At 36.2% G+C, this 18466-nt stretch overlaps 1 protein-coding gene across 1 annotated transcript in view; it reads right to left on the reverse strand.

The window, feature by feature from the left end:
* Nucleotides 1–18466, reverse strand: part of GRID1 (glutamate ionotropic receptor delta type subunit 1) — a 577805-nt gene that overhangs the window by 116067 nt on the left and 443272 nt on the right. Inside the window, 1 exon segment of the mRNA XM_072424179.1 lies at nucleotides 12676–12849. Within this exon segment, the coding sequence (XP_072280280.1) occupies nucleotides 12676–12849 (174 nt within the window).

Raw genomic sequence — 18466 nt, forward strand, 5'->3', positions numbered from 1 at the left:
GCATTAATTGCCTATACTTTATATACCTTATGGGTTTTTTTTTATTTTTTTCTAATAAAAAAGTTAGTTTGATTAAAAAAAGTCATATTCAATTGATATTCTATACATGTAGGTAGAATATTTCACCACTAACCTAGGAGAGAACATTGTAAAGAAAGCATTGCCCTTTAAGGCAGTTTTGATCAATTTATATTTACCATCCATACTCTTTTTTGTTGTTTTTGCTATCAATTTGTCAGATGATTTTTCCTCTAATTGCATCAACTAAAAATGGATTAAACTTTAAATGAAAATAGAGATTGATTTGAATGCATTTTGTTTTGAATGCATTTTTTATATTTGTTTTCATTTTCATCTTAAATAAGTCAATCAGAAAGCTCAAGCAGCAGCATGTTCAACAATTAAAAATCAAAAGACAAATTCAAAGGATGACAACCAATTAATAATTGTTCATGGTCTATGAAAAAAAAAAAAGACTTTAAATGCAGAAAAAAAAGACATGAATATGCAGAATCAATATCTGTGTGTAAGATACAAATATATAGGTGTCAATTAAGATAATAACAGATTCTTGGAACAGAGGATGAAGAATCTTTGATTACAGGTAGTCCCCTGGTTACATACGAGATAGTGACTCAACGATTGTTCTTAAGTTGAATTTGTATGTAATTCGGAACAGGTACATTATTTTAATAAATGCAATTAGGACAGATGTTTGTCTCAACATATAATTAGGCAGCATGGTTACAGTTACTGAAAAAAATCCTCACTGTGAGTTAATCACAAACAAGGCATAAAAGAAAAAAAACTTTATGGAGCCTAGACATTCATTAACTTCTGGAGCAAGCTGTGCTTTGATATGCAAAAAGAAACAACTGCAGAGTTTGTCTTTGTCATTTAAGAGTTACATGAGGCTGCAGAAAGAGCTCAACCCCCAAATCACCGACAACCTCAGCTGTGTTTAGCAAAAGATTTCTTCTGCAAGTCACGCAAACAGCCCCCTCCCCCCTTCAAGCCTCCTTCTTGCACAGGAGCGAGCAGGGAAGACCCGTTCGTATCTAAGAGGCATCCATATGTCGGATGTCCTTAACCCGGGGACTACCTGTATTCAAAATCAATCAAAAAAATCTAAAGTTAGACCCTTGTCAGAATTTTGTTGTTTCTGGGCCCTCAGGGATATTTTCTTTATTTTTGTTAGAATCTGTTTTGATGTTCCCATCACAACTGTAAAATTTTGGAATTTTTTTTCAATTCCATTTTCAGTTCTGGATACAATGGCCACCAGAACAAAGAAGGAGGGTGAATCTGTCCACCAAGGACACAGACAACAACAAAAACCAGATGTGGGGTTTGGGGCACATCTAGAATCATTTTTTCAGTTTCAAGTTTTGGTAAAATTGGAAAATGAAGAAAAGCTCTCCCTTTTTCATTGGTTAACCTAGGGCTAACAGTATTCATCTTTCCCTAATGTGTCTAATATATATATATATATATATATATTATATATATATATATTTATATTTATATATATATATATATATATATATATATATTTTTTTTTTTCCTACAATAATTGAAATTAAGCCTGTTCATTTATAATATACAAAAGGAAATGAGGCTGTATACAGAACAATTCACCATTAATACCAATTAGAATTTTTTTAAAAAATTACAATTCCTTTATTTAGATGATAAATGGGAATGGTCAGTTATGGGATACAAAACAAAAAGGTTTTATATTGTGCCCTTATGCATAGTAAGCACAGATGAGACAACAATAATAATAACTAATAATACACTAATATATATTTTTCTTTTTAAATTATCATTAGCAGTAATAATAAAGCGACAGCAAATATCGGCTGTCAAAGGCAGAAGGGGGCAGCATTACATTTGTAGAAACATACACAATATACTACAGGGAAAGTTGAACATATAAACCTGCAAGATTAATAAAATTCTTTGCCTGTATTTAAATCATTATTTATGTTTCTATCAATGCTTAATTGTATATGGAGTGCAGAAAAATATTTATATATAAACTTTCTTTTACCAATAAAGACCAGGCAGCAGAATATTATAGAAAAATAATGTTCTATGGGACATTAGAAAACTGGAAAACTGTCATGTGAGGACTCAAACTCGGAAATGTGGAGCACAAACGTACATGTATTATAAAAAAAAAAAAAAAAAATATTAAACAATACTAATCATTTAATAAAGGTTTTATACACAGAAAATAAAATACCTAAAAAATACCTAAAATAAGGCTTTACTGTTTTCAGCTGTATAAATATAGACTCCATAAAAGATAAAAAAACAAAAAAAAAAAAACACAGCCTTCTAGAAGTACACATCAAATGTATTATGCTTGGGATTCTAATAGTGCTTTGAACCATATATTTCAGAGGATAAGGGGACTAAACAAGCACTTTGTGCTTGCTGAAATAATACTCCTGAAATCCATCAATTGAACCACTTATCTGTGCTGCTAAAAAGGCCAACGTTCTTGTACAACACTTAGAAAAAAAAAAAAATCTTCTTGTAGAATGCAAAACCTTTTCTAACCTTCCTAAGAAAATATTCTGTGGATCGTTTGAGTTTTGGCTATCTTAGGTTTTAAATATGTGCTATCACTGCAGGCTAATGTGGTACAAGGTACAAAAACTCAGCTTTTCTGGTTTACCTAAAGTGACATGTTGTACAAAAGCTGCTTTTTTCTGAAACTAAACATATAATTGCATGTCTAAGTTACATAGCGGGGTTCTTAGATTGTACTTTTCCATTACTGAAATTGTTGACTGGCATATAATCTGGTGTTTTGTTTCTTAGACACTTGGATTGCAAGTGGAAGTGTAATCATTAAAGTATATGCAATGATTACATAAACCAAACATTTCCACAGCATGTAAATATAGCGGTGACTTTATCGGCTATTGCAAATACTCCTTTTGCTGAAATATAGAGCCCAAACAGAAAAAGCAGATCTGTGTCTGATATTCAAATTTTGACTTTTTGCCAGTTTATTTTCTATCTTCACCTCTAACCTCTTCTTCTTGCCACTAAAGTATGCCAACAGCAGCAACTGTCAATGGAAATGGCAAGTGTCTTTAACCTGTTGGCTGTGATTGGCAGCCTGGATTTCTCTTCTCTCTTATGGATGACGGGTAATATAGTGGCTGCCAAAGAAGGAATACATGGGTCCTAAAGGACAAGCTAAAGCCGGAATGGTTTGTTTTTAGACTATGCACCAATAAACTGTTATCAGCAGAGATGTTAATATTTGGCAGTGATTTTTGTGAACAATGCCAAGGGAAAAGGGTTGAATTAAAGGCCAGTTTACTGAAGGAGATATTTTAGTAGATAATGCAGCCTGGTGTTATCCCCTGGATTTTTAGATGTCTAAATTTTAAAGGAATAATTCACAACTAAAAATTTTTTTTATAGACAAAAAGGCAATAAAACATTCAGCATTGCTTTGTTAATTCTAGAAAGCATAGCTCTGTTTAGTTATCATATAGTTATTTCTACAATATAATAAAAGGCAGTGTAATTACTCATAGGAAATTCATACCCATAATGCATCATAACATACTATATGGTAATTTTAAATTTAAAGTAGATTTATCGTCACAAGAATTTTTTTTTTTCGGGGAAGACCCCTTACCTCCTGTCATTACTGCCACGGCAGTAAAGACTGAATGGGAAACCTGAAGCTTCCTAGGATGCATACGTCAGGTATCCCAGAAGGCCGCACACTCACACATCGGCACAAAAATTGTCGGACTTCACACATGTGCAGTAAGATCAGCATATTTTTTTCTTTTCATTTTAAGTAAGGCTGGTCACCCGATCTCATGCCTGGGCAGTGTGAGAATGGGTGACATAAGAACAAAATGATGAAAGAAAATGACCAAGTGTCCATCTGACTACAGTATGGCATCATCTTCCTGTACTTTTCCTTGATTCTAATCAACCAGATCCAATCAATTCCTGCGGGATGTGCTGGTATAGGCAGAGGTTGGTGTGCCCCAATCATGTCCCTGCCAAGTAGGCTGGTGCCAGTTGGGCTGGCAGACCTAGGGGAGCTGCACATGTGCAGATCAGCATTTTTTGACAACGCGTTTAGGCAGGTAAGCATGTTTTATCGCAGAAGGGACATCACAAGTCCCAGTGATTAAAGTTTTTAGTTCCCCTTTAACCACTGGAAACTTCAAGTCTGATCACATGGCCAAATACTTTCTTCTGTACAATCTTTCAAAAATAGAAACTATCTGTAAATGCAGATAAAAGGCCAACTATTTCTCCTTTATCTCAATGCACACACCTAAGCAACCAAGATCAAAGAGTACAGGGGTGTTCTGAATCTTGGCCAAGGAACTTCTAAAAGCTTAATTGCCAATGGTAGCAGAAAGAACCGCAAGTTTCCACCTGCCAACATCCATTTTGTGTGTAGGCATGTCACTCTGTCTGTGCAAAGGTAGGCATGGCTTTCCATCAGGTGTGCTTCCTATGAATATGGAGGTGACCTTATCAAAAGCAACAACTGTATTAATTATTGAAGGAAAGAAAAAGAATACTTTAGCAATCCTACATTCTTTCATTTCAAATAAAAACATGATGAAAGGAGAATGACTGCTATCCCAGAGAAACTCCGCAGTCATCAGACTAGAATGATGTGTAATTATTTGCAATTTGCATGTAAATTTATCTGTGTACAATACCTGTGTCTTCACAGCTGGGTAGCTAAAGAACATCAGAGAAAAAATGCTTCTCTTTACACTGGTAAGAATATAAAAATCATTTTTCTTTAATGTGATAATAAGCATCTAAACAACATTGTTGTTCAGCAAATAACTTAAAATGCTGCTACGCTATTTTTTGGTTGGAGGAAGGGTCCAACCTAAAAGAATGGCTTTTTTTTTCTCTCTATCCTTTAGGTATTATTGAAACTAAATCTACAGCATGTTGCTATTCTAGAGACATAACATATACTCTGAAACTTCAAGAGTTTTCTCTTTCCATGGTCTGCATCTGTGTCCTGTCCAGGGGTTAGGTTAACCGATATGATGGATTTGCAACAAACTTCACCTATTAACTATTTTCGCAAACCTTTGTTCATGTCAGCACATTTTACTACCCGAACCTGGCAGCCTTATTGTTGGCTGAAAAAACTTTTTGAAAATATGTAATATAACAAATTTGTTAGTTGGACATTACAATTATATGAACAAGATCCTCCAAAGAAGGAGGTGATACTTGATCCTATCTAAAACTCTAAAAATTGCTTTGTGTTCAAGTTTTGTCATTTTATTTTCTCAAAATTACAGATAAAGAATATGTATATAAGACCAGGATAAGACCTGCGGCAGGATCAAGCAATCCCGTGTGGCCCTGGCTTCCTGGCACCTTACCAGCTGCTTGGCCGCTTGCAACGAAGCACAGGTTTCTAAAAAGGCAGATTTGACACCAAGTGGCTGTAAGGCTGGAGAGGATACACTTTCATTAGTGAAGCTGGGTGATCCACCAAACCTGGAAGGGATTTGGTCCAGGATTAAAAACATTTGCTAACAAGACTGAAGAAAACCATTCCAGGTTTGCTGGATCGCCCAGCACACCTAAATCACCCTGGCATAAGGAAGCAGCAACCACTCCCAAACCTTTCCACCAGTCTAAACATAGCTTTAGTGTTGATGTTCAGACTTGACCAAACACTAAGGTTGGAACTAACTTTGGTTAGCTGCTCCAACCGCATACAACAAGCCTCAAGTAAATTAACAGAGAATTGTTTTACTGGCTGGCAAACCTAACAATGGGTCTACAGCAGATAATTTGTTTAGATACAAGCATCTAGGAGGCTGTACATATATATATATTTATGTATATATATATATATATATATATATATATATATATACACACACACATACACATAATTGCACTACAGGATGTCATCTTTACCAAATTCACTCAAAATATACTTGCCACCAGTTTTGTACTGTAGCCAAGCACTGCTAATTATATGCTGTTCATTGCATGCTGCTCGTTTACAGCACGAAAAAAACTCTGAAGAGTTAAGAGCACAAATAAAGCAAATCCCTCCTGTGACAGACAAATAAGAAATTACCTAACCTACCAGTGTGTTTTTTTTTACTCTAATTACCTACTAAATGCTTTGTGCATACATAATGCAAAGCAAAAGCAATATATTTCTAAAGCTCTAATTAGGTTCAGTTAGGATTAGAAGAATGGAGTGCTGGGACTTAGGACTGTGCTGCTGGTTGTCTTCACAGTTCATATTTGTCCAAACAAAACTGCGGCAATCTCAGATCATTCAAAGGAAAAAAAACAAAAAAAATGGCTTTGAATTCACAGAAACAAAAGTAAGTGCAGTACATTAGGTCATAATCAGCGGGCTTTGCTGCTACCCATGGCTGTATTTACACTTTTGTCTGCTTTAACCAGCAGTAAATGACCATTTATTATACGCATACAGAACATTAGCTAGCACAGCCTACTTAATGATGGGCTGGAAGAACGAACAGGAAATTAGAAAAGAAAATGGCCAGTTTATTTAAGTTAAACTTAAATACATTAAATGAAAGTAGAGTAGAAGGTAACACAGTTAAAAAGTGAACTGACATCACATGTTATAATTCATTCAACAAAGAGTGGTGGGGCAATAGTCAAAAAGCAACAGGAAAGGTGCAGAAAATCAAGATCAATGGGATGGATAGAGTAGAATGGATATCCTTGCACTGTAGGTCTTCAGGTACAGCTTCTCCTCCATCAAGCAGTGCCATAGCCTGATAATCTTCCTCATGTGAGTCCAACAATCAGTGGCAGTATGATTGCTGAAATAGAGCTGTGGGGCTAAGCCTAAGCATAGAAAATAAACTTTATTCTCAGAAGGCAAAATTCTCATGATGTGATCCAGGCACAATGCACACTTCTTAATGACTCCATCAAAACCATTTTAACTTTTGAGTTAAGTTCTACTCTCAAAAAGAAGCCACAGAATAAAAAAACATTAAAATTTAACAGCACAACAGGTAAATGGTTTGATCTGTTTGAATCTACCTATATGATCGGTATAAAATTAATCAATTGCAGCAGTGATCTGTGGTCATGTGCAGCAATTGATTTTTTAAATTTGTTGCCATTCTTTTATGAAGAAGAAAATAAAAAATAGCAGAAAAAAACCCAGAAAAAGTGGGTCAATATCACAGTTACATTTAATGATTTCATGTCATCTAATAAAAGGATAAACAACTGCATAATTTTCTCCCCACCCCAATAAACATTCTGTTCCCAGAGCACAAAGGCTTCAAATACTTGCTCACTGGATTGGGAGATTTCTGTTTCTGCTAAAAAAGATGATGCCATGACACCACTGGGGAAAACATGAACACTGGCATCACGGATTCATTCATATAGCCTTCATATAATATTCATAGTTGTTATACACTGCTAATAACTAGCTACATCACGCATACCCTAGCTGCCAGCATTTTGATACATATTCGAGTAACCCTTGGCTGCTGTGTTTGTTAGTTCATTGTAGAGTGTTTCAAATATCCAAGCTGGAGTATACTAACCAAATAGCTACACAATATATGGCCCTACACAAATGTTAGGGCAATCTCAAACTTGTGGTTGACCTCAGCATTCTATCATTCATATTATAATTATGAGTGGTTGGGAACCATTTTGTGCTTGCAACTGCACAAAGCTGCAGAGGCGGTGGATCACAGCATGGTTCCTGAATGCAACAAGCCATTTCTATCAACACAGCTACTTTTCCCCGGCTAAAGGAAGAACAGCACCCCAACCTCACTCAACCACACAACAAAGACGTCGTCAGGCTCTGTAGTGGACAGTGTTTTTTTATTTTTTATTTAGAACTACAATTATTTACCAACACGTGATTGCTCCATGGCAGATTGAGGACAGGACCTCCGACTTGCAGAAGTCCAGATCCAACCTTAGGGAGTATTACTGGATTTTACAGAAAGAGGAACAGATTTCCAGTGCCAGAAATTCATAGGTATACTAGAACAAAGGGTTCAGTTGTTTTATGTTTAGGGTTTATATATATGTTAAGCCATTGATTTATGAGTTTTGATGTTGGGGAGATCAGAAACCACCTAAAACATGCAGGCCATTGAACAGTCTTCTTATTGGTCCCAAGAGAATTAAACTGCTTAACTTCACTCACACAGTGGCACAGGTCAAAAAAAATACATAGAATGTATTTACAGGAAAACATGGTGGGCAGGCTACAGGACAAAATTAAGAGTTTTCACAACGTATGGGGTCCCTGGGTATTGTTTTATCTTCCTAAGGATTTTGATAAATCTTTACTGAATGTCTAATTGAGTGCACCCACTGGACTTTGGCTGGATTGCACCTGTTGCCAAGTGATGGCAGCAGACGACTAGGCTTCGGTCTACCCCTTCTCCCCCCTTCGGTAGACATCCCCCCCATTTACATGTTGACAACCTAGTCATGCCCACACTTCGAAATTGCAAGATATATAGCAAATATTTCATTGGAGACCCTGGGTATTTCCATCACTGGGGGGCTACCTGTCCTGCTGTAAGGGAAGCTGACAGCTTGGAAACCCACCAAGAAAATGTGAATTTTATAATAAATTTATAAATTTTTATGTAACCTAGTGAATATGTTTATAGGAATCCTCAGGGCAAGCTTTGAAGATACTGTAACATATCTGAACACTACCTAATTTAAGTTTGGACATGATATTCGTTTTTAAATGTATTGTTTACGCCACCGTTGTTGTCTTGTATTTCATATATGTAATTGTTATACTTTTTAAATTAATTAAAAAAAATGAAAACAAAACTGCTTAATTTCAGCTGGAGATCAAACAAAAAAAATAGGGTATTACTAATTCAGTTTTAGACCAACTGTTAAGGAGACAGCAGTTTCTCCTATTCTAAAAGGGTTGTCTGGGAGGGCACCCCGCTCCCAAAGATTGATAAGAATGCAAGACTCTACAGGTATTTCCCCAAACTCATGAGCTGCCCAGTACTGCTGCCTGCAGCTCTACGGCTCGCCTAAAACTGAGCAGCACACTGGTTCTCTGTGTTCTAAACACCAATGTTTGGCTGTAGTAAAGTCCCAGCATGTACTGCAGTGGGATAGACAGGCATAACCAGATCCTACCTCCCTATCCCAAAGTTCTAAAATGGGGAAAATGCACCTACCAATGAGGACCCACCCCTGCAATCCTGTACAGTGTATATGATCTATGTATACATTCAGTACACACTTAATGGACAGATCATCAGCACGGAGTGTATCAGTGATCGATACAATAGATGTTGTCTAATGGAGACCAAATAGAGTTATATTCTGCCAGGATGTTGTTAAATCCTTTACAAAGGCTGGTAGGAAACTCTGGGGAAAGAAGGGGGAGGGGGGTGTTGATTAAGATGCAAGCTTTTTGCTTTCATCAAGTCTTAGAGGGTTCTGGCTGTACAAGGCCAGTACCAAACATTTAATCACAAATATGGGTTTGTCCTGCTGCTGGAATTATGATTCGTATTTTAGGGAGATTTTGGCAATAACATTGGGGCTGCCATTACCGATATGTTTAATAGGATATGCCAGGTTCCTGGTTGTTATTCTTACCCTCCTGTTTGCTTCTATGGAGAGGGTCAGGGAAGATTAAGCAAGAGGTGCCCCCACTGCCTCCTTCCTATAGTAAACAATAGCACTAGTTACTGGTCTGTCATTTAGCAATTCAGCATGGCGGATTAATATGATGTTGTGGGACCACTGTACCGGTGCTGGACATCCACTTTGGACGGTCACAAAAACGTTAGTGATGTTGAAAATGTAGGTTTCAAACACTATGGGCCATTTTGGACTCATGGTGAGCTGCAGTGCTGTGCTACAGGCTCAACCATGGACCCAATTCAAATTCCCATTCAAATGTGGACATGACTGTGGCAAAACGCAATTCACCTCCCGTAAGTGTCAATTTGCTTTTGCTGTTGGAAGAGTCGTGCTGCAGCAGCGTGCAAATGTGGTTACCTGCGGTGTAGTTTGCCGTTTCCAGGCACCCAGTTTGGTATGAATTCTGGAATGGCCAACCACATGGTTTTCCACCACAGTCGTGCAAGAGTTCTTTGTCACAAACTCAAATCAGCCAACTGTAAAAGCTGTGGGGATAACTATACCTTTTAATCAAGGAGTCACAAAGGGATAAAAACATATTTAAGGTAGTTAAACAATACCATGGAGTTTTAAGGACATAAACTATTGATATTTAAAGCTCTTCGTACTGATAGATATTATCACTGGTGAAGTTTAGCCCAGAAGCTATCTATCTTTACTGCTGTCCACTACAGAAAATGACATTTCATAATCATAAATAATAACTAACGCAAAATAACTCTGCAATTGCTTTCAAAATATTAATAAGGCAGGAAATCACATGAACACTATCTACAAGGAAAAGAAATGGAGATCAATATTATCTGCAAGACGCCTTCAGTGAAACGTTCAGTCTGTTGAATAATTAGAGAGAAGAGATTGCATGGGATATTTTGCAGTGCTTGTTCTGTATTCTTCATAATTGACATAATTGGTCTCATTTTTGAGATATTTGTAATATTGGTTTACATGTCATGTAGCAGAAAAAATATTTTTTTTTTTTTAATCCTCTGCAAACATCTAATTATAGGAACATTAGAAAAATAATAAGTACAGTATTTTTGTTGCGTAATTTATATTGCAAACATATATACTAATTATGTATATTAGGATGGTTCTTTTATGAGGACCCTTGAGAATTGAGGACTTTTAATGAGGGAAACATTTTTCTTGTTTCTAAAATGTATCTCATATTATTAGACAGATACAGACTTTATTTGTACAAATACTAATGGTCATCTGCAGCTTAAAGTAAGCCAGCTCCATGAAAAACCATGGCTAAAAAAGTGATCCTGGCAGTTGTATCTTGAACATCTTGACAGCATTCACCATTACATGGAGCAGCTATGTTTTAGAAACCAATACATATCACATTGAATGTGATAACAAAAATGGAAAATACTAATGTTGGCCAAAGATATGGGATTTCCATTATACCATGGACAGAGACATGTACCAGTCAACACTATTAGAAGAAATGTGGACCATCAAGATTGAAAACCACTGACAATTGCTATTCTTCTTGTTGATAAGTGACGCTGAAAACATATTATATGGCAAACTAAAGGGACAATGGTCCTATTTAACCATTTTTGCTGCTTATGATGTATTGGGCCTGACTTACTAAAGTGCTTCAAGGAGAAGATAGATCATTTTGGGTGAGCCAAACCTGAAATAGATTTTTTCAAAATTGTTTACTTTTAGGTAGCACATTACTTTAATCCCTGACCAAGTCAAAGCAGAAAATAGTGGTAATCCCTGAAGGTGTAAGAACAATTTTTACATGTACTCATAGTAAGAACAGTAATTTATAACAAAAAACTTTATTAAAAAATTGATTCCAGGTTTACTGGATCACCAAGATTCACCTATAATGGTCTATCCACTCCAGGTTTTAAGACATTTAATATATTCAGACCATTAATTCTAATTGAAAAAGAGACAATGGCAGTACCATCTTGATCCTACCAGAAGGAAATGAAAAAGTTTCTTTATCTATCCTCAGTGGAACTTCCAACAGAGTCCTGAAGATAACATTTTTTATTTCCTGGAGCACCACTGGATGTCATCACAACACAACTGGGAGACCTTTCTTTGGTCCTGTTACCCTGTAAATTTCAGTTGTAGCTCCCTCTCTCATCTTTCAAATGTTGTACTCTTGTACAGTTCTGATACAACAATATTAAACAAAATTACATGTAGCCTGTCTACCTAAATGTAAAGGTCGTTTATAAACCTAAAAGTAATATTCAAGCAGAAGAAATATTTTATTTTATATTTGCATATACCAGTCTTATTTCTCAGTGAAAACCGGTGGTGGGAACTGTAGGCTTATCTGTTTTTCAATTTCGCCTCATTGTTCTTTTTATACTCTGAAGAAATAGGAATGATCCTTCTGAAATTAATTAGTTCATATGCCCCCCACTGAGAGAGGGATGGGCTTTTTTGCTTGTCATGTTAAAGATAGTTAGAGAGAAGGATGTTCAGTGGTATATGATATAGTAGAATACCAATCCCATACATGTCAATACAAAAAGGGATTTAGTAATGAAAAGTGAGCAACTAACTTTTAAAATTGGGAGTGCTTAAATGTGGGTACATTGTTCAATATTTATCTACTGTATGCCACTACAGTTTTTTTAAATGTAAAACTAATTTTGTCAGTCAAATTTACTTTGTGATACACAGAAGTTTTAAAACTTCTTCATCACTGTCCAAGTGAAACATAATGAATGTTGGCACATTTCCTAAACGAAGGAAGAATGGAAGGGGAATGCCCATGACCAAAGATATCTCAACATCAAATAGAACAAAATATAGAAACATCAGCAAGCATGAATAAATACACATTTTATTACTTTAGACTTTTTTATTCATACATTAGTTATTCATGACTATAGGTATATGTTATAAATTCTTATATCAGCAATTGTTACTTAATGTGTTGTCCTTTACTTAACGTAATCCAGTTAAATAGATTTAAAAACTGACCTGTAACATTTGTAGATAGCCTTCTTGAGGGTCACAGGGAAGTGAAGCAACTCTGTGGTTATTACTCATACATCTGATATTATTTTCTTTCAGAGATGGAAAGATTTGTCTTATAACAGTAATCCTTCCAAGAGCGCTGTGCACAAGCTCCACTATTTCAGCATCATTGATTTCCTAAAACAAAAGAGAGAGAGAATATGCAATTGGCATTTACAGCCTGCTTGCTTCTTCACACACAGTACAGTCAGAACATCACAGTTCTAAGAAAGGATTTATGCGCAGAAGTCCATGCGGATCAGTACTTGGCTGCTATGCACGACCTTTTGCACATGAGCAATTCTGTATAAATCTGTGTAGCAAGTCAATGAATAAGTTAAATGTATGCTAAACCCAAGATAGGAGAGGGCTTTGGATGGCAAACTGTGGCAGTCACCTCGTATTGATCCTCGTATTGATTAAATCCCTAAATTTTTACCAACACAGCTACAACATTAACAAGAAGAGAATAAAGGTGTGAATTATAAGGGCTATGGCTTACAAATGACTAATATAGAATCTTTTTGTGTGTATAATGAGTAAATGACATGTTGAAGTACAATCTCCCAGCATAAGTGTAATTGGAGATTTAAAGTGGAACCAAACCCAAAAAATAAAAAATTCTGATCAGGTAGGTATTGTTTTTTTATTGCAGAAGATATATCTGTCCCTTCTGCATTAAAATAACGTTACTTAACTGATATTTGAATTGCACTCACCTGTCCTCCTTCCAGCGTGGACTTACTTGGTCATCTTCTTGGAGTTGGGTCCTTGGCCATCTTTATAGGCCAGGCTGAGATGACATAACTCATGCACAGGCATGTGAGAGTTCATTCAGTCTGGGCATCCACAGGGGAAGGCCGGATTTTTTTGACCAACAAAGACAGCAATCAGGCAGGTAAGTATGTTTTATTGCATAAGGGACATCACCTGTCCTTTTCTGCAATAAAAACATGTATTTATGCTAATTTATGAAGCAGAACTTTAAAGGGGAAAACTGTCATTTAAAAGTGACAGGACGTGGTTTGTATTTACTAAAAAGTGTGTATTTTTTTGACCTTTGTCTTTTTCACCATCTTTACATACTCATTTGTAATTCCTGACTCTTCTGTATTTAGAAAAAGGTATCCACACAAGTAACGTAGGCCATGGCCTGGGGCAGGTAACCATAACTTATTCCTTTGTAAACTAAAAGGTTCCAGACTGCCCCCCTCCAATCAGTGCATTCCAACACTTTCCTAATGGCTGACATTCCCATGAAGTTTGTTTATATATATACTTGGTGACAATTCACCGAGAATCATAAACAAACCAGGAGAACAATCAGCCTTACTCTCATAGTTGGCAGTCATTAGTTTACTGACTTCGATTGGGGATTCTATTTCTGGCTCTCTGCCCACCAGTCCTAGCATTCCTTGTGTGGTTATGACAGTGGCTCTCTGAAGTTGCTAGTTGGATACTAAAAACAGACAGTCAACTGGCATAAAAGATCAATAACTGACAACATTGGGCTGTGATGAAGGAAGTATAAAACTAGCCAGAAATAAATTTTCAGATTTTATCTCGTTCAGTTGATGAAACTTGGCTTTGGAAAAAATAAATAAAAGGAAAATACAGCACAGGAGAATCCCATAGAGCAAAATAGTGAAATTGAACCACATGCAATCATGATGGGGACTACAACTTGCTCTGTCAACATTGACAAGTATAATGCACTGTTGGATGAACAAAAGTTTGTTCCAGAGTACATGTAGGCAGGTAATAGCTAAAAAGGACTACAAAAAACAAAGGTCACTGAGTAGTTAGTCTTCCCCAAAAGAATGAAATATGGTTATCATTGCATTTTACTGGAAAAAGCATGAAGGCACACATGGACATTTACACATACATATATGCACACACATACTATGATATTATCAGTTCCAGATGCATTCACTCAAGCACCAAAGGACCTGTCCTATCTGCAGAACAATAATACCCCCCTGCTCTATTAGTAGCATATTTGACATGCCCCTTGTCTTCCAGATCCAAGAACCTCTGCTTAGGTCCTTCTTGTTCCATGAGGACACGGGACTAGGACCACATATGATTACAAGAGTTGCCAAAGCAAAAATTACCTTATTTAGAGATGTCTTAATAAAATTAGACTTGGCTGAGGAAAACTAAAGATTTAAAAACATATATTTACACATTTTGTTTTCTGTGTTTGGAGCAATCCTCAAGCGGGGATCATTTTATGCATAACAAGATTTCGCTTTCATAGCTTTGTAGAAATTCTCTGCAGTTCTGTGCTATCAGGAAAACTGCCTTTTAAGTATCATTTAAAAAGAAACTAAACACTGTTTATAGCTGATGCAATTAATCCCTTTAGTGCCAAATTACCCAGCTCACTTGATATTTGCTTTTTATTAATTATTCCTTATAGTTGGTTCCAAGAGCGAGAAAGCAAATTCGGCAAGATATCAAATACAATCCGGGTAAAGGAGTGTATTATTTTATTATGCTAGCTCCTGATACATTCATTATCCATATGATACATTTCTAGTCACCAACAACTAAAGTCTATCCGACAAATCCACAAATGCAATTTTTTGTGTTGTAAGATTTATATATGTATCGGTCTAAATAGGGATAAGGGAAAAAATAGACATCAATAATCAGAGGACAGGGAGGTGCACATTTTGTACAGAAAGGATAAGGGGTTCATCCAAGGGGTATCCATTAGGCCAATATTATTCTACTAAATAAACCATCCTTAAAGGTGACCTTCAACACCATAAGTCACCCACATATATTATAATTTCAATATATCTACCCCAGGAATTCAGCAATTTATACCTTCAGCAATGGAAGATTATCAACACCAATAAACTGTACTGTGGAATATCAGAAAAGTTTTCATAAAGTTTTACTCCTCCCATGCATTCTTGGAAATTAAATATCTGCTGATAATGGTAATTGCAATAACTGTAGCTTTAAATTCTGGGGTATGTTCCTGACACTGATAAGAAATAAAGAATCTTAGATAGGCTGTAAAACATGTTCAACATTGAAAAAAAGTTTATTTACCAGCAGCTACTAGCTGCCCACAAAGAGACTGTAGAAGATTAGCAAAATCATTATTTTAGTTGATAAAGTCAGTTTTGTATTATGTGTTTTGTATTAAGCTAAGGGCCAACAGTAACTGCTTTGTACAAGTGTTTCTTGGTCTGCCGTTATTAAATTATTCAGAAAACCAAACCTGGGTATTCTTGCAGCAAACTTTAAAAGTGTATACAGCAACAATTGTCACTAGTTTTTGGTTTTTAAGAGCTGCATGCATGCATGCAATGAACGTCTAGAAAGCATCAGGACTCAGCAAAACAGATGTATGATACAAGATTAAAGGGGTCATAAAACAGCAAATCAGTGAAAAATTTAAATCTGTCATTAGTTTGGGCTCCCTATGCCAATACAATGGGTCTAAAGGTTCAATGCACAAATATGACATCTCAGTAATCAGAAATCCATTACCCAAGGAATCCAGAAAGGCTAAAGAACACCACTCACCAAGCAAATAAATAATGCAATAACCCAAGAAAATAACACTTATTGCAATAACATTCTATTCCAAGGAACCAAAAATAATTGATTCTCCTAGGGTATATAGCCAACAGCTACACTAGAAAATATTGAGATTATTTACAAAGTGAGTACCCGGTACATCGACCAGGAATATTCAAAAAGCAGTGACCAGTAGGAAACTAACAAGAGGTATTCATTCTTTAATTTCTACATCCCTAAACCCTTTTCCAAGCCTTTTTAAAATATGTCTATATACAGCACATCTTGCTGTGGCATAATATTCCAGTATTATTAAAAATCAAATAAATAGATACATTGCCATGGGATATTTGCCTTTGAAATGAATATTTATGGCTGGTTCATATGGAATCAAATTTAATCTTTCTTGGTCCTGATACAAAGGTTAGCTGCCTCCACCTTCCTAACTAACTAAAGCTGTATTTCATGCAAGGGTCAGGGAAAATGGAGAAGACTAAGAGAGCTAAATACATTCTGCACCTTAATATTGGAATCGACATCTTGGTAAAACACTTCCCAGAAATAGATAAACTGTGTACAGAACACCCTATCACACTCAGTCTTTGTGCAGAGAATCTGTAGAAAGCAACTGTCACCTTACATTACAGGCAACCTTATCCTTGAATTAAACCGTCATCAGAATAAACACTGCTTCAGTAGGAACAGAATAAAGTTAGCCACATACTTCACATTGTAATTGTTCATTCACCTTCAAATTTACCATTCGTCAAATTGAGCAAGGAGCCATCTAAACAATCCAATCAACTTATATCCAATTAGGCAAGACAGCCCACTACATTAATGTTTGTAAATTGTACAAAGTATGTGGCTATGGCACATTTGCTGGGTTGCAGTGTGAGGTATACTCACAGGTACTTTCAAGGTATACATAAAATAAATGAGTGGATTTAAGACCTTATCCAATGTAATTCAAATATTATTCCCGTGCAACTATACCATTATGAAGCAACAAGATACAGTAACATACTCTATTCTGTTTTCTAGAACCAGAAAATTTCTTTACCACTTCCTTTTTTATTGGCCAATTCACTTCCCACTTCACTTGAGAACTTGGGAAGATGATACTACATGAATTAAGAAAGACCATGAATGTTTGAATCAGCTCCCAAAAAGCACACTTAGTACCCTAAAATTCATTTATATCACTAATTTTTTAAGCATATTTGGTCTATACCTGTTCAGTACGTGCATTCTGAAACTGACCATTGAACACTGCTATCAACCAACATCGGCCCGAGTCCCCAAATTTTCTGTATTCCCTGTATAACACAACCTCTCCTGCAAGAGCAACCCCTACATCTGATCTACAGCAAATAAGAGGGCATTTACATGCTTCATTGGCTGCAGGGGATGTTATGGCACACCAGGATTCTTTCCACTTGCACTTATGAGGAATAAAGGAGAAACATATTTTTGTGACCCCGTATAAATCATATTATTGTGCCCCCATATATACAGATTGCCTTTATACATGCTTTTGCTAGCCAGAATTGTCACTGCCACTTTGGTGGGGTCATGGAATTCATCACCTGACCTTGGTATGCTCTAGCTTGGTTTTTGGCTTCCATCTAAATGCTGGAAAAGATGATTCAAAACCATTGTACAAACATAGTTAAATGATATGTTTAAGTGATGCAGATATCTATTTTAATATAGTTTTATATCAATAACAAAATGTAAGCAAAACCACCTTTTTCAGGCATCCTTACAAGTGTGGTTGTTGGGTTTTATGTTTGGTAGCTGTACTAGGGTAGCCCGTCTGGATTTCTCTGACAAGAACTTTTGAGAAGGAAGAAAGCCAAAGTACTCATCCTCATGGCTTCTCACATTCTAGGATGCATCCTTCTCAAAGTTCTTGGCTGAACCACTGCCAACACTTGGCAGAACTGTCCAAACAAAATACCCACTGATCACCCCCAAAGCCAAGCTATGCCTCTGAACCCATGACCCTTTTTAACTCTATCACCAGAACCTCCTAAAACTGAAAAACAGAAGTTTGAACTATTACCAAAGGGTCATCCCATGCACAGCCATTGTCAGGTTTAGAAAGATTACCTCCAAAATTCCCACAGACCATCTGGTCATGTAAACAGCTAAAAATGTTGTGTTAGTTTTCATAACACATTCCCAGTTAGTAAGAACATCATAAGCA

Source organism: Pyxicephalus adspersus, chromosome 10 (assembly GCF_032062135.1).
Source record: "Pyxicephalus adspersus chromosome 10, UCB_Pads_2.0, whole genome shotgun sequence".
NCBI lineage: Eukaryota > Metazoa > Chordata > Amphibia > Anura > Pyxicephalidae > Pyxicephalus > Pyxicephalus adspersus.